The sequence below is a fragment of the Marmota flaviventris genome, chromosome 6, assembly GCF_047511675.1.
Source record: "Marmota flaviventris isolate mMarFla1 chromosome 6, mMarFla1.hap1, whole genome shotgun sequence".
Taxonomy (NCBI): Eukaryota; Metazoa; Chordata; class Mammalia; order Rodentia; family Sciuridae; genus Marmota; species Marmota flaviventris.
This window is the reverse complement of record NC_092503.1, coordinates 12,331,227-12,356,133: the sequence shown is the minus strand read 5'-3', so window position 1 is coordinate 12,356,133 and position 24,907 is coordinate 12,331,227. Positions and strand designations below refer to the sequence as shown.

At 38.6% G+C, this 24,907-nt stretch overlaps 1 protein-coding gene across 14 annotated transcripts in view; it reads right to left on the bottom strand.

Moving 5' to 3' along the window:
• Positions 1-24,907, bottom strand: part of Ipcef1 (interaction protein for cytohesin exchange factors 1) — a 167,089-nt gene that overhangs the window by 59,815 nt on the left and 82,367 nt on the right. For 7 of the 14 annotated variants that reach the window (XM_027939464.2, XM_071612891.1, XM_027939466.2 and 4 more), the window contains 3 exons: positions 24,101-24,153; positions 11,147-11,195; positions 10,365-10,534 (listed from right to left, as the gene is read on the bottom strand). In XM_027939464.2, the coding sequence (XP_027795265.1) occupies positions 10,365-10,534; positions 11,147-11,195; positions 24,101-24,124 (243 nt within the window). In that variant the 5' untranslated portion in view covers positions 24,125-24,153. Of the gene's footprint in view, positions 1-10,364; positions 10,535-10,891; positions 11,102-11,146; positions 11,196-13,497; positions 13,517-13,928; positions 14,063-24,100; positions 24,154-24,907 lie in introns of those variants that run through there. The other 7 variants (XM_071612890.1, XM_027939468.2, XM_027939467.2 and 4 more) reach the window with 5 other exon arrangements.

The window sequence follows — 24,907 nt, the reverse complement described above, 5'->3', positions numbered from 1 at the left end:
CGTAGTCACCTGGAGGTGGCAATGTTGCAGGTGGCCCTGGTTATGGAAGAGGAAGAGGAGGATATGGTGGAGGGGGACCTGGATATGGCAACCAGGGTGGTCTGGACAACAATGGAGGAGGACATTATGGAAGTGGAAATTATGCTGATTTGGGAATTATAGCCAGCAACCTTCTAACTGTGGTCCAATGAAGAGTGGAAACTTTGGTGGTAGCAGGAACATGGAGGACCATATGGTGGAGAAAATTATGGTGGAGGAGGCAGTGGAGGAAGTGGAGGTTATGGTGGAAGGAGCAGCTACTGAGCTTCATCCTACTTGCCATTAGTTTCACTGTATAAATAAGAGAGGATGAGAGCCCAGAGGTAACAGAATAGCTTCAGATCATCGAAATAACAATGTTAAGGGAACTGTTATCAGTTATACATAAACAGGCAGTGATATGCCAGAAGACACCAAAGCAGATACCGAGAGACATTTTGTGAATGGATTGTATTCTTAAATAATATTACCTTACTGTGGATGAAAGATTGTAAAAAAAAAATGCTTTTGAAACAGTGTCTTAGCTTTTTAATTGTTGTCTCTTTCTAGTGATCTTTGTAAAAGTGTAGAAGCACTCCTTCTCTGATAACACTAAATTTGTAAGTTTCAAGTGACATGTGAAATCTTTTTCAAGGTCTTTCTCAAAGTTTTGAAAAGCTATTAGCCAGGAAGGATCATGTCTTATGTAATAAGACATAACATATTTCCTTTAAAAAATTTTTAGTGCATGTGCAAAGCTATAAAGCTGTTGTATATTTATGATTTAATAAAATAAGTCTAAAGGGAAAAAAATCATCTACTCAACAACAAATCCGATTCAAAGATGGGGAAAAGGTATTTCTCCAAAGAGGATATACAAATGGCCAATTAACACTTGGGAAAGGTGTTCATGGCACTCATCATGAAGGAAATGCCATCCAAAACTGCAGTGAGATATCACTTTGCACTCATTAGGATGGCTATTATCAAAAGTAAATAACCAGATAAGTAGGTGCTGGTGAGGACATGGAGAAACCGGAGCTCCTGGCACTGTTGGTGAAATATAGAGCAGCTACTGTGGAAAACGTCTGGCAGTTCCTAAAAAGAACTATAAACAGAATCACCATGTGATCCTGCAATTTCACTTCTGAGTCTATACCCAAAAGAATTGAAAGCAGAGCTCAGAGAAATGTCTGTCTGTCCATCTTCACAGAGGCATTATTGACAAAAATCAAAGGGGAAAGAAAGCAACTGAAACGTGTGGATATACAAAATGTGCAATATGCTACCATGGAATAGCATTCAGCCTTCCAAAAAAAGGAAATTCTGACACAGGCTACAAAGTGGATGAACCTTGAGGACACTCCATTAGGTGAAATAAGCCAGTCACAGAATGACAAATGCTATATGATTATATTTATGTGAGGGACCTGGAGCAATCAATTCCTAGAGACAGAAAGCAGAAATGTAGTTGTCAGGAAAGGGGAGGGGAAGGAATGAGGAGTCACTGTTTAATAGGTACAGAGTTTCAGCTTTGCAAGATGAAGAGTTCTAGAGATGGGTGTCTGGAGATGGTTGCACAGCAACATAAACATGCTCAATGTCACCCAACCGTACCCTTAAGAAAGGTGAATATGATAGAGGACACAGAGACTAACCCACAAAATTACAATTTTCTTATATTAGACAAAGGCACCAAAAACATACATTGGAGAAAAGATTGCCTCTTTATCAAATGGTGCTGGTAAAACAGGAAATCCATATGCAACAAAATGAAATTAAACCCTATCTCTTACCATGCACAAACTCAACTCAAAGTGGATCAAGGACCTAGGAACTAAACCCTGTGTCTAATAGAAGAAAAAGTAGGCCCTCCATCATGGGGGATTAGACCCCATCATGGGGGATTAGGCCGCAACTTCCTTAATAAGACTTCTATAGTGTAAGAATTAAAACCAAGAATCAATAAATGGGATGGACTCAAACTAAAAAAAAGTTTCTTCTCAGCAAAAGAAACAAACTGTGAGGTAAACAGAGAGTCTACATCTTGGGAGCAAATCTTTAACCCTCACACATCAGATAGAGCACTAGTCTCTAGGGTATATAAAGAACTCAAAAAGCTAAACACCAAAAAACAACCCAATCAATAAATGGGCCAAAGACCTGAAGAGACACTTCTTAGAAGAGGATATTCAATGAATCAGCAAATATATGAAACAATGTTCATCATCACTAGCAATTAGAGAAATGCAAATCAAAACTACTCTAAGATTTCATCTCACTCCAGTCAGAAATGGCAGCTATTATGAAGACAAACAACAATAAGTGTTGGCAAGGATGTGGGAGAAAAGGTACACTCATACATTGCTGGTGGGACTGCAAACTGGTGCAGCCAATATGGAAAGCAGTGTGGAGATTCCTTGGAAAATTGGGAATGGAATCACCATTTGACTCAGCTATCCCACTCCTCAGTCTTACCCAAAGGACTTAAAAACAGCATACCACAGGGACACAGCCACATCAATGTTTACAGCAGCACAATTCACAATAGCTAAACTATGGAACCAACCTAGATGTCCTTCAATAGATGAATGGATTAAAAAATATGGCATATATACACAATGGAATATTACTCAGCAATAAAAGAGAATAAAATCATGGCATGTGCAGGTAAATGAACGGAGTTAGAGAAGATAATACTAAATGAAGTTAGCCAATCCCCAAAAAACAAATGCAAAATGTTTTCTCTAATATAAGTGGGCTGATTCACAGTGGGGTAGAAAGGGAGAGCATGGGAGGAATAGATGAACTTTAGATAGGGCAGAGGGGTGGGAGGGGTAGGAGGGGCCATGAGTTAGAAATGATAGTAGAATATGATGGTCATCATTATCCAAAGTACATGTATGAAGACACTAATTGGTATGAATATACTTTGTATACAACCAGAGATATGAAAAACTTTGCTGTATATGTATAATAAGAATTGTGATGCATTCCGCTGTCATATATAAATTTGAAAAGAAATTAATTAAAAAATTACATTAAAAAAGAATGGTGGATATGATAAACTTCATAGTGTGTGTATTTCATCCATGATTTTGAAACAAGAAACTTTTTAAAAACTGCACCTACTGCCCTAAAGTCATTGTGTATCAGAAAAGGATGGAAGCGTATCTGGCACAGGACATTTTGTAAGATTCACAGTGGAAGAGTGTCAGCGGCTCTCGTGCCCTTGGTGAGCACTGACCCTTTCCCAGGTGGCAGCACCTACTTACGCTTCTCTTTGGCAGATAAGGACACATCTGGCTGCAGGGTCAGGTGAAAACCTGTCCTGGTGTTGAGCCCAGGGGTAGCTTCCAACAGATACAGCATGCCATTTCCTTGTGTCTTTTTTGAAGACACTATTTCTAAAATGTTCCCCTAAATTCTGCACCCTTAAAAACATTCCATTTAGTTTTTTGAAGTTTCCACTGCATAGCTTCCTTTGCAAATATTGTTGAAGCATGTTCTCTGGAAGACGAAACTCAGCAGTGGGATGACAGTGAGTTTCTCAGCTATCTAGTCCATAGAAGCATCTGCCCTGACCCTTGAAAGCGTTCCCTGGGGTGGGGGGGGGGGTCTAGTGATGGTGGGTGGTAAGTCTTCAGATAGAGATTTCTCAGGGAAATCCTCAAATCAAACCAAAAGTTTAGCTCATCTCCTGGGTCACTCCTCACTCCATGCTTGGGAAATGTGCCAACTCCTGAAATACCACCAAAAAATAACTCATGTATTATCTGCCCTCTTCCCCAGCAAGGGAAGCTGGGGAAGAATACCCCATGTCTTCCAGTCGCCTCCCTGTATTATGGCTTACAGTCATCCTTTGCACGGGGTAGTAGGCCTATTTTTAGTATTCCAAGCACAGGGTAGGCCATAGCCACCAAGGGAAACCATTTCTAGTGTCCTGAAATCCTTAGCACTACTCTGCATCCTGAAATCACAATACTTATGCTAGCCTATTTCTTCTAAAGCCAACATAAAAGTGCTTCTCTTTGTATGTATTCCTTTGATGTTTTTATATTGCCTTTGTCTCCATTTGATCTTCTCAAAGCAGTTCTGAATTATATAAAGAGAGAGTTCTGGGTCAAAGTTTACTTATAAGAAAATGGATGCATAGAGTTAGACCAATGACCTAGCAATTCCCAACTTCAAGAGAAAAAGTGCAGAGCTAGAATCTGCACAACAGACAACCTTATACATGCTGGCAAAATCCAACTTCCTGCTTTCTTACTTAAAAGAGCAAAGAAATTATACAAATGTGTACGTACACGTATTTATACGTCTGTGTCAAAATATTATATATATGAATATTTGTAAACATTAACATTTATATATACACATTAGTATTTATACATTTATACATACATAGATTTAATACGTATCACTTCAGATTTAGGTTAGTGAGCTGTACGTGTATTCACTTCCTGTTTGCTCTTTTAATGGATTTTCGAATGGAAGGCAATTTTATTTTAAATTCTATAGAGAGACAAATAAATAAGTCTTGATCCATGAATCATCATTTTGAGGTCAACTGGTCACTCGCAGCTACTGGCGCATCCCATCTAGCCTGTCAATGTTTCTGCTTCTCATCCTCCTTTCTAACATGAATTCTAGGCTGGCGGACAGTTGGCTAATTTCATGTAATTGGTTTGAATTATTTTCACTGAACATTTTCAAACACTGGAATTTTTAAAGATACACTCAGAAACTGGTGATTGGCTAAGGCAATGAATATAGAGTTCAGATGAATTAGAAGCCTATTATTTTCCTTTTGATAGAAACATATCAAGGGACATGTCAGGGGCTCGATAATACTTTGATTAGATAATTTACATAACTAATTGATAGTTAAATAAAGTAGTAAGCAATTCCCTTTAAAAATTCTGCCTCCTACTATATATGTATAACCTCTAGTCTACAAATACAGTGCAAATCACACAAAAATATGTTTTCAGGTGTTTACACTGTAGTCGATAAAAGAAGAAAAGTTAAAATTTTTTTTCTAACCTATGGCAAATTTACTCAGACATGTTTCCAAAATGTATGCTAATACATGATTATGGATAAAAGGCACAGAAGACTAAAAGCCTCTTTCTCAGGGAGAATTAAACCATTCTTTCCCCCCACCACCCACTTCAGTTCAAAGAAAGGCACTCTATACTGAAATTTTCAGGATAGTCATCTCATGAATAGAGAGATTCTGGTTTTCAAATAACATTTTTCAACAAGGGTAAATTCTGCCCAATCTAAAAATGGATAAGAGCTTTGCTATAAAGATTCTCATAAACTTTGTTCCAAGGAAAACACTTTCCAAATCTAACATCTTCTGCATGCGCAGCTGGTGACACAGACGCAGTCACTTGACTCCACAGACACACGAAGCCATCCAGACAAGAAGAAACAATCACATCTGCACAGGCAGATTGGATTCCCAAAGAACTGAAAAGCCTGCATACTGTGCACTAAACCAGCTACGCACCCACAAACCTCATCGGGTTCCCACAAACATTCATGAAATGGTCAGGTGATGCACCCAGGGGCTCCCTTGAATTGTTGATACAACAGCCCAAGTGGCATCAATAAATAGTTACTTTATTATAAAATGCAGGTATCTAATAATTTTATACAAATAAATAATGGACAAAATGGAAATAAACCAAGTAAACAATACAAATGAATTAAAATGAAACACTTCCTTCCTCAATCTTCATATTATTTTCCCAGCCTCCCTGGGCTCCAAAACTTGGCAATCATTTGGTCTCACTTTAGCCTCAATTTTTTTGTCCTATGTCCAAGTACTCTCCATATGTTGCTCTTTCTTATTAGCAAACCGTGTCCCAAATTTTCACGATGGACACTCCAGTCTAGAAGCTTGTGTCTGAATGCCTGCATCTTCATCTTCATCTTCTCCTAACTGGCTTTCTCAAAGTCCCCTCATTGCCAAAGCCTGGCTGCTACATTGTATTTTTCATGTGCCAATTTCACTTCCAGCTCTGGAATATGCAATGGCTCCCTACTGCCTGCTGGATAATATCCATGTTCCTACCCTGTGTGCAGAGGCCCTCATTTACTGGTCCTGGGACACTTCTCAGTGAGGAAGCCATGCAGTCTGGCTTTGGTGATGGAGGATCTTGGTGTTAATACCAGCTCTGCCGCCGTTTACCTCTTATAAGGCTTTGAGCAAGTTCCTCCTTTCCCCTGGACTTCAATAAACTCACATGAAAAATGGAAATAATAAAACCTACCTTGCTCAGTTATTATGAGAATTCAATATGATGCCTAACACAGTGGGTTGGCACAAGTCCTTTACATTTTCATTCCTTTGTTCTCCATCACATCACATGGGGATGCCCATCCCCCTTCCCTCTACCTCTCAAAACTCCTAATAAGTGTGGGTAAAACAGGAACAGCTGTGTGGGATCAATTGGGAAGCCTGGGGCCTTTCTAGAAAACCCCAAATTGAACCTTTCCCTCTATCTGTTTTGAAGAACAGAATTGGAAATCCCTTTCTTAGAAAATTATTTGCTTTCAAAAGCAGCCCTTGTTTGTGAGGTCCCATTTCTCACAATTCCTATGAGCAATGCAAAGGCTGATGATTCCTGATTCTCATGCATGAAATCTACCAATTTTAGCCAAGTGCCTATTAAATGTAAGATACTGAGCAAGGTGCTGAGGATGTATCCATAGTTGCCCTACATAGATTATTATCAATTATGGAAAACAGCCAGGATGAGCGTGATTACAAAAATAATAGAGATGCTCAGGAAGCAGACAGAGGCAGACAAAATTCAGGTCAGAAGATTAGGTGAGTCCATGTAGAAGGAGCGCTTTTTAAGCTAAAATTTAACTAATGAGGAGGAATCAGCTTGATGGAATTGGGCTGAAGAAAGATTTCAGGACATGGAGACCTGAGTTTTCTGAGCACAGAGAAAGCATGTGCAGAGTCTCAGTGGGAGCTGGTGCACAGGAGAGAGGGATCTGAAGTCCTGTCTGGAAGCCTGGGGTCGGTGGGAGGTGTGGGGAAGCAAGACAGGGACCAGCTGAAGAGAATCCCTTTGCTTCACAGGAAGTGAAGTTGCACTTTATCTTAAGGGCAAGGGGAGACCAGAACATGGGTTTTAATTCCGGGATTTTAAGCAGATGGGGTTTTCATGGCTGTTAAACGTACATATGGCTTTGCGAGACTTGGCATGCAGTCTGTGTGCCGTATCACAGTCTAAGCACATAGAACTTGAGGCAAAATATGCCAGGTGACCTTTCTCAGGGAAGTGTGGCTAGTGCAATTGGAAGCAGCACAGTGTGGGGAGAAGAAGGGATGCTCTGCCTTGGTCACTGGGTAACAATAACACCAAAACCCCTGGGAAGGGAGGGGGTAGTGTGGTCTCATCAGGCAGTGTCGGGACCAACAGGGACAAGCAAAGGGATCCAGTGGGATCAACCGTCACTTCACAGGAGAACTGGCCTAGATTTCACTTCTAGCCCTGTTCTTCCAGAACCCCACTGAAGGCAGAAACAGGTGCTCCTAATCATGTCCTCTGTCCTGGTCCCCAGATGCAGCCAGGTTGGCAGGGCACGAGGATCACGGATTAGGAATCAAGGGGCCTGAATGTGATGCTGTTTTCTTCCACTGACTACTTATGCGACTTAGAGCTCTGAGTCTCAGTGTTCCCAACTTTCAAAAATGTGGACTAATTACTGCCTGTTGGGGTGTTTCTAACGACCAAATAAAAGCAAATATAAAGGTTCCTAGACTCTCCCTTGGCATGTAGCAGACATCCTGTTAAGAGGTGACTCTTACTATGAGGCCAAGAAGTCACACACCACAGGGCTGGCCCTCCCCCAAGAATGAAAATATGGAAAACAGGAGAAGAGCTCGCTCTCCATTTAGGTGTCTTAGGAGCAACTCTGTTGAACCTGAGTTCTTCAAGTGGCAGAAAGTAAATAAATGTCTTAGCTTGAAGGCAAGTGCTTGACTCTTATTTCACAGCTGATATTCACAATATGACTGCTAATTAAGTATTCATTGAGGGTTTCCCACAACACATATATAATTAAGATGTCAGGGAATGTGTGTGTGTGTGTGTGTGTCTGTGTGTGTGTGTGAGAGAGAGAGAGAGAGAGAGAGAAAGGGAGGGTAATTCTCCTATGGAAGGGTCCTTCCGTTGTAGACCATAATAATCTGCTACCTTCCTGGCCACCTATTGTCAAGCTTGTTCTCAACATGATGTTGCTAATCTAACTCTATTTGAGGACATGATTGGCAACCTGAGTATTGCTTTTGGCATTTGCACAAAAACAAATCAGGACAGGTGCCTACATGGGTCTGCAGCTCTGACCTTCCCCTCTCTTTAGCCTAGTCTCAGACAATGCTGCTGCCCCCTGAGGAAGACTGACATTCTGATACCTAAAATATGAAAGACTTGCTGCCTGGGGGTAACTCATTGCTCCTCTAAGGAAAGCATAAGCCGAAATGAGCCAAATCTATAAACATGGGGTTTCAGAGGGACTTTCTTTAAAGTCTATGAAGACAGGGATAGATCCAGAACGTATTTGCTGAATAATCTGAGAAGATGAATTTACAGTTCCAATGAAGCTTCACTGCTTCCCATAGATGCACTGTGCAGCATCAGTACCCCATTTATCCAACAGTCTCTGGAAGTTCCCCCAGAGCTGTTAAAAGGTCAATCAGGAAGTCCTCTCATCTTAGGAAAGATGCAGATGACCACCACTTGCCACAACCACCCAAGAGCAAGAGCCTAAAAGAGTAAGAAACAAGAAAAAAAAAAATTTATGTTACCCTTAATTCCCGTGAAGGAAGCTGTATTTGTGTAGGAAACCCCCCTCAGGATAGGAGACAAGACCTCAGCCCCAGCTTTTCTTGAAGAAGAAAAGCTAAAACTATTCCATGCTAGACAAGATGGGTCCCGAAGGGAAGAAGGAGACAGGGAAGAGAAAGGAGAGCGTAGAAGGCTGTACACGCTACCAGAGGCTGTCTCTGGTAACCCCCTAAATCTTTGATAATTCATCAAATGCTTAAAGAAGTGGATTTTTGTAGAATTTGATGATGAGCTTTGTACCATGCTGTGCATGGAGTGAAATCAAAGAAATCATCCTGGAAAGAGGGGTGCAGAGAGAAGCACAGCAAAATGTGCTTACTGCAGGACACTGATGTTGAATCTGAGTCCAACTTAACCAATTCCTTGAAGGTGCCCAATTATCTGAGTAATTCAAATTTTGGGCTAGTTTTTTTTAAATTTTATTTTTGTTTCTTTCTTGATTATGCAAATGTATTTTGACTAGTGGCCAATGAAGGTAAATTTATCAACTAAAAAGCTGGCCCACAAACAATATGCAGCACCTGTTTCCCATTTGTTAAGTTACATGCTCCATGACGCTATTGTTTAGAGAGATGGGCTTGCACATTTTAAAAGAATGGCAACACATAAATACAATTTTTCTGACTTATGGAAAATCTATTGAGTACTTTTCCCTTAACTGGTTAAATGACATCCATTCTCATGTTCACAAAGAGACCGAGCACCCTGGAGATCAGCAAAGGACTTCACCAGGGTCAGTGGAGAGAAGTCCTACCTGGAAGAGTCTACTGATTCCATATGTGACAATATCAGCATCTCTAAATGTTTCCAGCCATGAAAGATGAGCACACCCTCTAACAAGAACTTTATTTCCTTCTCCTTGCAGCAGCAGAAAACCAGCCTGTGAAGCTGACCACAACTGTGTCTGCCTATTAAAGGATAAATTAGGGGACTATCTTATCAACACATGAGTGGTTTAATGCCATCACAGAACAGGAGACTCCAGTCGCCAACACAACACTGGCACGGAGGGCAGCAGTTCCAAACCAATGGATAGCAAAGGTCAGAGGGATGGGAGGGGAAACTAAATAGAAATAGCTTCTCTGCTCCCAATCAGTTTATACCCTTGATAGAGGGAAATGCTGAACCCTTTTTCAGTAGAGACCTTAGCCATGTCAAGTTCCCATATAAAGTGATTTACATGGGCATGTAAATCCTGAAAATGCCCGCATCTCTCATGGAACAGTAACATTAATAGAACCCAAAAGCCTCCTTCGGCAAGGATATAAACTGGGATCCCCTCTTTCCTTCCTCCCCAACCAAGGAGTGGTCAAGCAGAATGGTTTTCTCCTCTGTAAAACACAACAAGATCACCTACATTTTTCACTGCATCAGAAAGGGTTTCTGTAACTTATTTGCTATGTTCCCAATCCCAGAAATCAAAATCTTTAATCCACCCGTCGGTAAAGAGGCTGGGGACGGAGGACTCACCATTTGATTGCTGTACCAGTACAGCGAGGACCCCTTCAGCACCACCCAGAACTTTTTCCATTTGTTGCTTAGGAAAGTCCCCTTTTCCTTTTTCTTATACAGCCACCCTTGGCAGTCAGCGTGTCCCAGATCTTTACAGGATATCCTCCTCCGACTCATGGTGAAAAAACCTGCAACAATTACACCGACAGGTAAGTCTTCCCCCGATTTATGTGAGACCCTAAATCAACTTTTCGTGGTATACCTCCTAGAAGTTGGATTTTTTTTCCCCAAGATTTATGCAAAACAAATGCAAAGAAAAATCATTTGTTTTATTTTTGAACATTCATCTGATGCCCAGAAGGCATAAGACATGGGGCAAAGACACCGTGAGACTAATAGGCAAGTAGTGCTCTAAGAATACTATTCACCAAGAATAAGTTGAAAATTGAACATCTCGAGGCTGGCAGGGACATCGTTGCCGTCACAGCTCCTTTGAACAATGATAGCAGTAGTTATGCAATAGATGTGGAAGGGTTAAACCTCACCTAGCGACACAGCCACTTCCCGACCCGGTGCCAGTTTTTCTGAGCTCTGTTGACATACCACGAGGGATTAATCCAAGTGAACAGCATGTCGTCATTTCTTAAGATCGATCCGAACATCACCAAAAATTAATCTGTCATCCACCTCCTGATATTAACGTTCAGACAGACAAAAATCTGATCCCAAACAAGGCATCCGGGAGAAAAATCCACACTCGTGCACACAAGAGATTAAAGAAACAAAAGAGATCTAATTACCTTGAGTTTTCTTCCTCGGCTTCTGACGCAAGGGAACCTGCTGGAACTGCTGGAAGGAAAGAAAAGAGGAAATTCCTGATTGTGTTGTAACATTTGTAAAGAGAGAAGGAGGGAGGAGGTGGCAGTGTTTATGAGCAGGGTGGATTCTAAAAAAAACTCTCCGAGCAGAGCTAAAGGGGAGCCACTAGCTGAGGCACAAAATGTGCTAATTAGAATCAATATACATTGAGCTGAACCCGAAAAAAAAATGTAACCGGCATTTATCACTAATGTTTCCTGTTTCCACCCACAGGCAGTTCTCACTACTACTTCAGTTCTGATAGCACAGTGCTCACCGAAGTTTTAAGGACTCATCGATATTTCCCCTTTTAATTTTCTGTGAGATAAGGAAAACTATATTCTGCATCATTTCTAAAAATGATCATTTTTAAATACCTGGAAGACAGCAGGGCACAGTGGCACACACCTGTAATCCCAACCACTTGGAGGCTGAGACAGGAGGATCACAAGTTCAAGGCCAGGCTGGTCAACTCATAGAGATGTTGACTCAAAATTAAAAAATAAAAAGGGCTGGGGATGTAATTCAGTGGGAGCACCTCTGGGTTCAATCCCCAATGCCCACAAAAAAAGGAAAAAATTATTTATAAAAGGAAGACAACTCAAAATATTACAGGTTCATGCTGGTCTAAATTCATGGTCCCACTATCACATAATTTTACTTACACCTAAACCATATGAATTAAATACCCCAAAGAAAGAAATTTCAACTCTGCACAATAGCACAGGCCTGTAATCCCAATGTCTCAGGAGACTGAGACAGCAGGATAGCAAGTTCCAGGCCAGGCTGGGAAATAGGCCCTGTCTCAAAATTTTAAGAGGGGTTGGGGATGTAGCTCAGCAATTAACCATCCCTGGGTTCAATACCTCATACCAGAAAAATGACAATAATAAAAGAAATTTCATATATCTTTTGGTGTGCACTCAGTGACTCTCAAACCTCCTTATCAAGAAATTCTTATTTTAAGCCAAGTTTAAATTTCTTATTCTGTCTTTAGCTCTAAATATTTCTCACGTTTTATGGAGGAAAAATTCGTTATCAACTACTCTTCTGTGCTAACTCTTCAATATTCAAATCAGATATAAGACAACATATTTGAAATACACATATTTTTTCACAACACATTTTAAACAACCCATGTATTACCAGAATACCATCAAAACCAGGAAACACCTCAAAAGAAACAATTCTCAATGGTGTATGTCTATATGCATGTGCAAATATAGAGAATTTTTGCTTAAGGAAATTTCATTTTCCTTCTACAATATCTAAGCTGAATTTATTCAAGCTTAATTAATTTGCCTTTGTGCAAATTGTGAATTCAAAAAATTTTAAAGCATACAATTGAAAAATAGTTCTTAAAGTTGGTAATCATGGCATTTTATATTATTCTATATACTTTCTAGTATTCTACATAACTATTGCTCTAATAGCTCTTGTATATGATTCTACTATATTTTTGAAGCATATATGATATACAGTGGAAATGTGATAGTATTTTTAAATCTAGAGGCCCAGAATCAATTATGGCTGTCATAATGAGTAGCTTGTGTTACACAGGGAAAAATCCCTCTGAATCTACTTCCTTATTTGTAAAAACAAGATATTTACAAGAATTCCAATCCTATAATTCTCACACAGATTTGAAAAGAGTTGTGTAAATGCACTGATAACTAAAAAACATAACTTTATATGAATAAGTGCAATAAAATATTCTATCATTAACATATAAACAAATACATCATATCTAATAAGCAAAAATCTCATAATTTTTTTAGTATCACTTTGTTTCCTTCAGCAATGATGAAGTTCAAATTAAGTCGTATTTCCTGGGAAATATATGTCCTGGGAAATACTGCTCTTTATTTTATGAATGTTCCCTTTTCAAAAGGAATGATTGATTAATTTCTTTGCCATAACTTTTAAGCAAAGACAGACATGTGACATTCATAACATGTTACTAAAGTCTAAGCACGTTATCATGGAAAGGACCAAGTCTCAGCTCTATTTCACAAGTATCTCCCAAATGTCTGCTTCTTGGTCTAAAATCCCTATCATCCTCCTTCTTTTAGTTATAGGTGGGTACAATATCTTTGTTTTATTATTTCATTTTTATGGGGTGCTGAGGATCGACCCCAGTGCTTCTTCATGCAGGCCAGGCAAGCGCTCTACCACTGAACCCCAGCCCCAGCCCCTTTTTTAATATGCCAATTATCTGAGATTATTACTAAACCCAATTAGTACCTATAGACAAAATATTTTTGCCCAAAATGTATGGGAAGGTAAAACTTACCCGAGAGCCAGTACTAGAACATGTGAACTTAAACAGTGGGTAACAGATGGAAAATCAGGGATGCAGGAGGCCCCCGGGGAGCAATTAAAACAACTAAGAACCAGAGGAACCAGGAGAAAAGAGAGTCATCCACAGTCATTCCTAGACAGCTTGGGCCCCAGGTGAATAAAATGAAATTACATTATTTCAAACAAAAAGAGCACCTTAAAGGGAACCAGCGGTAAGTGAGGCAGTCCCTAGGGATCAGTCACAGCATCTGCAAAGGTCGGCAGGAGCAACATGCATTCCATGGCTCCTCACTGGTCCCCAGTGGGTCTCCTCCACCCATCCCTCATGGGCTCTGGTGAGACCCGGGGCTCTCCAGCTCCCTCCATCAAACCCTAGTCCCAAATCAAAGTGTGGGCTCTGTCTCAGTTTTGCCCAAGACCGACCTTGGTGTCTATTCTCTTGCCCAGGCTGGGGTGAGAAGTGAGAGTCCTGAGCAGGTAATGCAGCCTCAGACAGAGTGGGCGTTTAGTCCAAGCAAGCACCTTGGGCAGCCTTCTTTGAAAGAGGAAGGGAGCACTGGGAGTCAGCCCTGCTCAGAGAGTACTCCTCCTGACGCCAATTTTTATTAACTGTTTAAACGTTTCCCTTGGCCAGAGACAGAGTGCATATTATAGAAATAACACATTATAGGGGTTTCGGTTTCAGTTGATCTATGTGAATTTGAAACCTAAATTGGTTAAACGAGAGGATGAAAACAATCTTTGAAAACTTCACTGAGTCTAAGATAATTTTCCTCCTCACAACAGGAAGTGGAACCCACTAACTAGTCAGTCTCAAGATCTTAATGTGGTTTTCTTCACTAAGTAAGTGAAAGAAGTAAGCAACAAACTCTGAATTTTGAGACAGTTTCTCAAGAGGGGAATTATAATTTGTTATCACCATAAATACTCAGAGCCTAATAAGATATTTTCCCCACACTATTATTTTCCAGTTTGTAGGTAAAATAGAAGACAGATTCGTTTAAAAAAAAAAAAAAACATAAATCTGCCCTAACTTGGATCTAAAATTTGGGGGAAACTCTCCTTAAAAATATTTATTTTCTTTTTATTGAAATACATTTTTGCTCTGTTTTTCAAAGAAATGATTCAAAATCTCCATTTGGCCACTAGTCATTCAAAAACACAGAAATATACTAAACAATCAGAATGAAATAAACCAAGGACTCTCCTTTGATATTAAATAATGGAGTCAACACCCAAGTTACAGGTAGTATTGACTTCTAATCTATAAACTAGTTTAGTTGTTAAATCTTGCAGGCACTATTTATCCCATGGTGTGTTAAAGTTTAGAATAAGATGGTTTGTCATTGTGACTCAGGTCATTAGCAAAAGTTATACAGTATATACTGGCAAATGGGCTCTCTGGTTGCAGAAGCTCTGATTGATAACATTTGCCAATTTCTGTATTACAATTCTACACATCATTGACAATTTCAACTAACAGTACTTTAACAACCAAGCCACAAGAATTCCTGAGCTCTAAAGGGTTCCTGTTCTCCATAAACTCCTGACATCTCCCCAAATTCCTCTCCTCCTTCTTTGAAAATTAAATTCACATTTTTAAAGGGAATAGTAAAGTTTTTGATTAGTGAAATTTTACTTGTGATAATATATTTTAAAACTTGCTTGTTATTTTAAAAAACTATGTTAAATATCTGTTAATACATCAATATGAAATGAAAACCTCTAGTAATGAATAATGGAGACAGGTAGAGAAGTCATGGTTTGGATGAGATCACTTGGAGAATGTACAGATGACAAAGGCTTCAAGACCAACATATTACAGAGAAGCAAAAAGAGGCACCCATCAGGAGCACTAAGCAGAACAGCCAAAGACAAAATCAGGAGCAGGGGTGTCCTGGAGACAGGGGAGAGGTTGAAGAAAATAGTAGGTTGAGACCATCAAATTCTGCTAATACAAAAGAAAAGGTGCATCGGATATCTTGGCAAGACATCTTCATTGGTAAATGGGTTGGGGAACAATGGGAAATAAAGAAATCAATAGCATTGCAGACTAGTCATCAAGAATCTTTACTGAACAAGAAGCATAAATGTGTAGGAAGTCTCAGTGCCAGAGGATGGAGAATATCACTTGCTTCCTTCAAAACCAAGCTTCTATGCTTAAAATCATTATCACAATAAGATACAAATATGTATTTGGAAAGCAATTTTTGACTTATTTTATACTACATTTTGCTTGGGGTTTGACATTATTTTTAAGGAAGTAAAATATAAATACAATTATAATTTCTGTGAACTCCCTCCCTTTTCCATTTCCCTCTCATTCTCCCAGGTCATACTAACCTGAATTCCTCATTCCCATACATTTTCGTATGGATAAACAGTTTTTTAACAATATTAAAACAATAGCATTAATATAGACCATCAATTTTTGATATTGTTTTGACATTTTTCCTTGTTGATGCATGTGGCTCTAGCTCACTTTCAATGCTTCCATAAATAAAATTGTCACAATCTGTTGATCCATTTATCTTTTCGTGTACATTTAAGTTGTTTACAGTTTGCCCTATCACAGCAGTGTTGCAATTAACAACTCTAGAATTCCCATTGTGCATGTATACATGTTTTTCTGGATTGCATATTTATCTGGAAATGGAACTGCATGGTAATAAGATATGTGTGTGCATCTTTTAACTTTTTGGATATTCCTAAATTGCTTTCAAATTAGTCTACTTATAGTCCCTCTTGAAACATAATATTTTCAACTTTGGTTTTGGTCCCTTATAATTTCAGATCTCCTTCCCTATACATCCTGTTTCTCTTTTTTTTTTTTCTCTCTTTGACAGTTTCTGTTCTTATTATTCATATCTCCTTAAATTTTAGAATTTCTAATTCCTAGACATGTTTGCCTCATTTTTTTCTTTGTTTTTAATACATTTAGAGCTATAAATTTACTTCTGAATTCTACTTTACTTATATCTCCCTGTTTTCCAATTCTAAATCATATATTTATGTCTATAATAGATAGTCAAATGTATTTGCAGGTTTGTGGAATCATGGAAACTTTTAAAAAATGTTTTCTGTTTGATTTCTAAATTCATTACATTATTTTCAGGAAATGTGATCTCTATGATATTTCTTGAAATTCATTAACATTTATTTGTGACTTACTACATAGTCAAATATCATTAAATTCTCTATAAACCTCAAAGTTCTTAGTTATGTTTCCCAAATCTTTTATATCTCTATTTAATTTATATAACTCTGTACTTCTATCTTTTTATTTAAAGCCTCTCTGTGTGGTTTGTTCATTTGTTTGTTTCTACTATTTCTTGTATAAGCAGCATAAGAATATGTGTAGATGTCTTTAAAAATACAAGATTATCTATGTCTTTTAATAGGTGAGTTTAATCTATTTACATTTATTGTCATTTGTATTTTGTATTTTCAGTTTAATTTATTTTATCTCTTTCTTCCCTTTTGTCACATTCTATTTCTCTGCTTTAATATTTCTAAATTTATCATGTATACAGCATAGATCATCACATCTTAACTCCTTCTTTATTGTCTATGCTCTTGCTACTGTAGCCTAGATTTTTACTTTTCCATTCAAATGTTAGGATTATTATCCTTTATCAATCATAAATTAGTAATAAATTATTCTATCAACCAAAAAATATTTTTTTTAATTTTAACATTTTAATATATTAAAAATATTTCACTAATATTATTTTTGAAAGTTTCCAATGTTGAGCTTATGCCATCCATTAAACTTTCTATATCCAGGAATACATCTGATTTTCTACTATTTATAGAACTTTTTCAAAAATCCATTTATACTTTTTCATTTAGTCCAAATTATTTAAAAGACTCTAAAATAGTTAAAAGATTTTCTGAATTTCATTATTAATTTTTTGGTCAGTATTTAAATTTCTTATTAATTTAAAATGAAGTTATCTTCTAAATTTTTATCCTAGTTTCTCTTAGCATTATTTTTTAATGTGTTTTGGAATTTGTCTTAGTTTGGGCTGGAAAATACAAAATTATATACTGGGTGCCTTAAATAACAAATATTTACTTCTCTTAGTTCTAGAGACTGGAAAGTCCAAGATCCAGGACCAGATAGTTATTTTCTTATTATATCCTCTCGTGGCCAAGAAGAAAATCATCTCTCTATTTTTTTTTTTTTAATAAGGACACAAATACCATTCATAAGGTCGCCAACTTCAAGACCTAATTACCTCCCACATGCCTCCTCTCCTAATGTCATTACATTGGTATTGGATGAGGGCTTTAGTACACAATTTAGCAGCGGGGTAAACACAAACATTCAGTCCATAGCAGAGTTTAAGTATGTAGAATTTCTTTCTTCCTCTCTCTCTCTTTCCCTCCTCCCTCTTTACAGATCTGAAGGTTACCTCTACTTAATGCAGAACTAGTACTATGATCATGCCCTGGTGCATTCATACAGAATCTTTTATATTCCAGCAGGCAAGTATGTTTAGTTCCTGGTTTTGAGCCTGTGTCTGTATCTCCTTCCTTCCTAGGTCCACAGTTGGCTGAATGTGTAACCTCAAGCAGTGGCTTAGGAACTGGGCTCTCTTCTTAGGTTTTACCCTTTCATTCACCATTGTCATCAAGGAGCGAACCTAGCTCTCCCCACATTCAGTGGGGCGTTTTTTAACCTACAGCAGGAGGTGAACTACTTTCTGTTTACAGACCAGATGCCCTTCAGTGGGCTTCAGTCTTACTTACTGCCTTTCATTGCCAATCCTCAGAGATGGTTAGTATGTTTCTGAACCTAACTTTACCTTCTTGGTTTTCTGTTTCTCTTTGTTTATCATTACTATATATTTGAAGAAGAATGGAGCACCCAAAGTATGAGCCCACAGGACCAACCCTGAATGGAAGTCAATTATTTCATTAAGAGTCCATCCTAAAATCGTAATCAAAATATGAATTCAATCCCTTCCCATACTGCCCTCAACAGACCACCAAACATCTGTTTGCTCTTTTAGCACTTTAAGCTTTTCTTGATTCTGTAGAAATATCAGGCACTTTAACAATTAGAATTTTTTTCCTTCACCCATTCTTCACCAAGTTAATGTTTATCCTTTGAGATCATGTCAAATGCCACTTCCACCTTGAAGCTGTCTCTGACTATCAAAGGCAGTAAGCTCCTATAATAACATTATGTTCACTCAGTGTTATTTACTTATGGTCAGTGTAATGGTGCTTTATGTTATCTCCCAAAGCTCTTTATGTTCAGAACTATTTTTAACCTCCTTTTTACAGATGAGGAACTTCAGCTCAGTGTGGTTAACCCACAGATCACACACAACCCGTGGCAATGCCAAAGCAAGGATTTGGGCCAGTCAGACTCTAAGTCTATTGTTTAACTATATGTTACTCTGCTCCTTCTGTCTCTTATTTACCCACAGTGCTTTGCTGTTGCCGCTGGAATAGATATTATAACTTATCTGTTGATTGGTCTCTGTGGTGCACTGTGGTTCATATCTGTGTGTAACCTTTCCCTATCTCACTCATGTACTCAATCACCACCCCTGTCTATTTTTCCCCCTAATATTTATTGAATCTCTCTTCCCTCCCCATCTCCATTATTTCTGCCTTAGACAGGTCCTCCTCATTCTCTCCTAAATAATGACTATCACATTCCTGGTCTCCCCATCTATAGTGCAGCACCTGTATCCCCTGTACCCTCCAAATACTTCAACAACCTAAGCAACATACCTATGAACCATTACCATTCTGCTTAAAATGCTTCAGCAACTGATCAAGATTTCAAGACAGAATTGATGCTCTTGAATATGTCACACCTCAAAATCTAGCACACAGCCCAATGTCTAACACATAGTGGGACAAAAAGGCTGCGTCTTATATTAAGTTTTGCTTTCTATAGTGTTCTTAGTAAGAATGCTGCCTTCCTATGTACCTGGAACAGAGTAGAGATTTGACAAGTATCTAGAAATTCATAGATAGCTTTTACTTGATTAATCAGAGCTACAAAATGCCTCCACTAGCAAATGACATTAGCAAAGTTGAGCAACATAAAAGTTTCTCCAATATATTGCTCACCCCAGATTGGTACAGCCTTATGGAAGATCCCCTGACACTGACTGACATTAAACCTGAACCCACATGGAGAGTTGGCTATTGGTATTTCTGTGAAGGTAAAATGGACTTTTGTTGAACAAAAGCTCTACCTAAAACACTCTTGGCTATAAAACCACAGTACCTTTCTCCAGCACCCTGTATCCCCTGTACCCTCCAAATACTGAGAATCTGGAACCCAAGAAACACAGCATGCCTGGGTGAGGCGGCATGGGAACAGAAGTTTTTCAGTTACAGCCAGCAAGCCTCTCCCAGCCCTGCCAGTGTCTGTTCTCCACATGGATCTCATCCCCTTCTCACTTGAAGTCTTTATGAAAGCAAATATGCCCGACAGTCTCCTGAGTGTGTCAGACTTGTGCTGACCACCTTGGCACAGTTATTTCTTAGGTTACATGGGTTATGCTCATGTAACCTAAGAAACAAACAGCCAAATCTTCAGTTCTTTTCAGTTGATTTGACACGTGAAAAACTAAAGTTTTCACTTCATCTCTGAATATCACCACCTCCTTGAGGCTCACACCATGAGCACAAGAGATGCAATTGGGGGCATAGCAGGTTTCATGTGGGCAGAAATCATGCCTGGGCTGTTCACTGCACGTAGTCAGGAAGAGCTCAGGCAATGCGTGTTTTGTGAATAACGCATGTCAAGCTTTCTGTGATTCAAACACAGGAAGTACCAGGTGAGATGAGTGCCACTCTCTCCCACAAAGGACGTTCCAGACAGCAGCAAGTAGACCAACTTCAGGGGCAGACATACAGGTGCACTCACAGCCACTGAACTGCTCAGCAGCATGAAAACTGAGCAAGGGGACCATGATTTCAATGTATAAATATCTGCTTCAGGAAAAAATTCCATTTAACATCTTATCTTCTGGCAATGTTTAATGGAGGAATTTTATTTAAAAGAATTCTTAAGAAAATGCTACAATAAAGCTTTTATTGGAGATGATTCCAATATTTCTTCTCCACTAGCACCATCTCTGAAAGCAAGAGCATTTAAATGCTTGGGATAAAAGAACTATGAATAACAGTAAAAGAAACAATCTGTTTCATTCCCTCTGATCCTCCTTAATCCTTAAATTCAGGCTGTTTTCTGTTCTTAGATAAAACATTGTTACTAAAATCTAAGACTTTAAAATTTCCTAATCAGATTTACTACTAGAGGAAGTAATCATTGATTAATTCATACATGTGTTTATTTTAATGAAAAACTAACCATAAAACTAAGCAATAGTAATTAGTCTAATTTGTGATCACTATAGTAGGATGCATGGAATTGCACGTCTGGTCAGTATCAAGAACTACATAAAATGGGCTCTTGGAGATGCCTAAGGATTGTACCAGATCTAAAAATTATGTTGAAGTTTTCCCAAGAAGCTAAACTCTAAAGGTTGATCCATTATTGTTTCTTTTGGGCCACAATCTATAAATTATGTTTTTTGTTTATTCAGCAGTCACCTATTGTGCTAATACTGGGTGCCAAGAACCAGAGGTTCAGTGGCTGGCAAGCTCTCACAGCTTCCAGGGGAGAGGACAAGATGGCCCTTGGTAAGCTGGACTACAACAAAGGTAAAAGGAGTGAGGCCATTCAGCCAGGAGAGGGCAGTCAGGGAAGGATCACGTAAGTGGAACAAGACAGACTTGAAAGATAAAGACCCTGGGCCAAACAGGATCGGATACAGCAACACAGGTCCTATTCAGGAAGATCAGCCACAGAGTGGAGGGCAGAACCACTGTGAGAGTTGTAGAGCCGCTCACTGGGGGCCTGAAAGTTATGTTCTGAACTGAGAAGTCATCTGAAGGTCAGTGGTAGCCATGGAGCCAGCATGAGTGGGTAAGGGACACCATCAGCCTTACTCTCAAGAAAATTCATTTAGTAGTTGCATAACGAGGATACTGGAGAGGAACAGGTATGAAGGCACAAGTCCAGCGAGCAGAGGGAAGGAGCGAGTGTGGCTGTGAAGACAGGGAAATGTTTAAGAGAGAGCAGCAGTAGAACCGGGTGAGTTAGCACCGTAGGTCCCCTGTGCTCCTTCAGCTTTGAAAATTCCACTGTTTCCTTTTGATGAGAGAAAATAATGCTATTAGGTAATGAACTACATGGCTCCATAAAAAAGGACCGTGCTACACACAGTACAATTTTAAATACTTAGAATTTAGTCTTAAATTCCAAGTACCATTGAGTACAGCAACCTCAACAACTATCAGGCTAAGAGCAACAAAAGTGCCTTAAAAATACCTTCCTTCTGCTGTGCGATGGGACTCAGCTCATGTTCACACCCCAGAGCCAAGCAGTGCTACACGTAGAGCTCAGTACATGTTAGTTTAGTGGAAATGAAATGTAATTTGGGATGTGATTAGGTCAAATGTGTCAAACCTACCCAAACCCTGTCGCATAAAAATAGGCCTCCAGTGCTACATTTTATTATGGGAACAAATGACAGCAGAAAATTGAACTAATTTTCGGAATGGAAAGAGAAAGTAGGGTAACCACCGAAAACCAGCTGGAAGAAATGCTTAAGAGAGAGTCAAGCAGCACCTCCCAGACACTGAGGGCTGGGGAGAGAAATAACAGGAAAGCAAACAGGCAAGGGGAGCGGGGCCGATGGACTGCTGTGGAGGCTGGCTCATGAAGTGAGAAGGACCCACAAACAGCCAGTTCCCCCTGAAGGCCAACAGAAGCCTGCTACACATTACAGTGGTCATGGCTAGACTGGGGCTCACACAAATCCCAGCTACGTCCTTTGGGAATCACATCTGTGATCTTTATTTCAGTATCTGGTTTTTAAGATATAAGACTTTTTTTTAATATGGAGATTTTAACTTGTCTAAAGTTGACTAAGTCTCCATTTCCTTCCCATTACGGTCCTTGAAACAGGACAGAATCAGGGTGGGTATTTAAGAATATTTCAACGAATGAGTGAATCTGTTTAAAATGCTTAAATGCTGTCTTAATATCTCAATTTCCATTTTTTTTATAAACCCCTGGAGGATTATATTCTTTCAGTGGAAAAAAAGTGAAGCAACATTGTATTACTTTTCCCAGGGATCTGGAATTCCTATTGCTTTCTTTCATTTCTGTGTTCCATATAACACATACACACATGACTACAAGATATATTTATTTCCTGTTAAATTTTGTTTGAACTTTGGTTACTCTGAACTTGAACCTCCCTATTTTTACATACTGGTGAGATCCATTTGCTTTGATTCTTGACCATAGGACCTTCTTTTAATATCCTGTACGTTTGCAGGAAGTCTCCCTTTACAGCCCCAGTTATTCTCCTAGTTGTTCCTCATATTTATTATCATTGTGATGCTTCTCGTTTCTGTGATCAAAAACTACACATCCATTAATGTCCAAGGGATCATACCTTTCTTCTTTCATGTTTTGGATGGAAAATTTCCTACAATACATATATAATTTGTTCTTTCATTTTTAGCTTTCTGTGGTCCTCGCACCATTTCTCATCACTAACAAGCTTTTCCTCCTTATTTAGAATCCGCACCAGATTTACAGTGTGTTCATTGCCTTCTCTATTTCTGGGATATGAAATTGTCAGCAAGCCAAGCAGAGAACGCATCAGCTTCCCTGCTTTTTAGTAAGAGGTCCCTTCGAGGAGCTGTCCAGTTAACTCAGCCTCTCCGTCACTGTTGCTACAAGCCACCTTGACTTCCTTATCTAATCTGCATCAGGAAACCATCGTCCACTTTCCTGATTTGGCAGACAGTCTATCCTGCCTTCTGACAAATCACTGCTGATTCTGCTTTTAGCTCTACTCCAAAAACTCGGTCCTGTGCATCCACCATGAGGGCATTCCATTCGCCAAAAGATGCAAACCATAGAGACCCCCACCATTCCACATCCCTTTCCATTAGAAATGCCCTATTACTAGCATAAGCTAATTTTCTGTGCCTAAGTTTCTTTATCTAATACAGATAACACACTTGCTCAATTTACTTATCTATGTTAGGCAAACTGAAGGCCATAAAATTGTTTTAAAACAAACTCACGATTTCAATGTAATGATTAACAGATTTTTTTTCCTGAGAGATTGAACTAGTATCATACTTAGTATAAGAGCACACAGATGATTTTTATTCAGTACAAGGTTGTATTTCTTTTTTTCTTTTCTTTTCTTTTTTTTTTTTTTTTTGGTACATTCTAATTATACATAACAAAGAGATTCACTGTAATGTGTCTGTACATGTACATGACATAATCTTGTCAATTTCAACACAGTTATATTACTTGATCTTTAAGTAGTCAGAGAACTTAAAAGCTTTAGTGATCATAAAAGCCTCGAAACCTAACAAAGGATCATTTAGTCTACTATGTGTTGTGACTAATGAAATGGAGGAAATAAATTGGGAACCAAACTTAAAAATCAAACTTTTCTATTATTTTACTTATTCATTAAACTAACCATATCCAAAGTCCAGTTTTTGCAAATAATACTTACAAGAGCATTGCTGTCAGTAGCCATGTATAATATCAGACTGGTAGAAACAAAATCTAGAAAGAAAAAAAAGCATTTTCAGTTAAGTGTGGGTTTAAAGTGTTCATAAAAACCTATATCTAAGTAGAGGGAAAAAGTTTCTGTTGCAATTTCTGTGAATTTCATAATAAGGGCAATTCATTAAATAGCTACTTATTCAGAACTCAATAAACCAACTACTTAAAATTGAGTTCACAAAGTAAGACAAAGTTTCATCTGCACATTTGTCTGTATTTTTTAAGCCCACAAATAAGACATGATTTAATATAGCTAATGTTACTTTTTTTCTTTTTCAGAAGTGAAACTATTTTTCTTTTCATAATAAACAATATGGAATTAATTGGCCATTGCTATTATTCAATTTCAAAAATGTAACCAACCCCCTGTCTTAGAAGTCCCAACCGTGATACCAAGATGAGCGTTTTGTGATGTATTGCACTTTGTAGTGGATTACCTGAAACACAAAACACTCTGTGGTTTCAAGAAAAGCAAATGAAAACAAAAGGAAAAAACTCCTCAGATTTTTCAGACTTTGACAAGCAAGAAACTTGTCAAAGATCCACAAGCCACTGAAACTCTCCCAAAAGCAGAGACCATTTTTACTTCTTTCCAGTGACACCACAAATACATACCATGCTCCATTTCTCATACCAATGGTCCCCTATTTTTGAATAATGTAAAAAATGACATATTTATATTCCACAGATGTGAATAAGGCATTTATTTGCAAAATGCAAAGGAGAAAACAAAAGCTAGTAAGTTCAATTACTT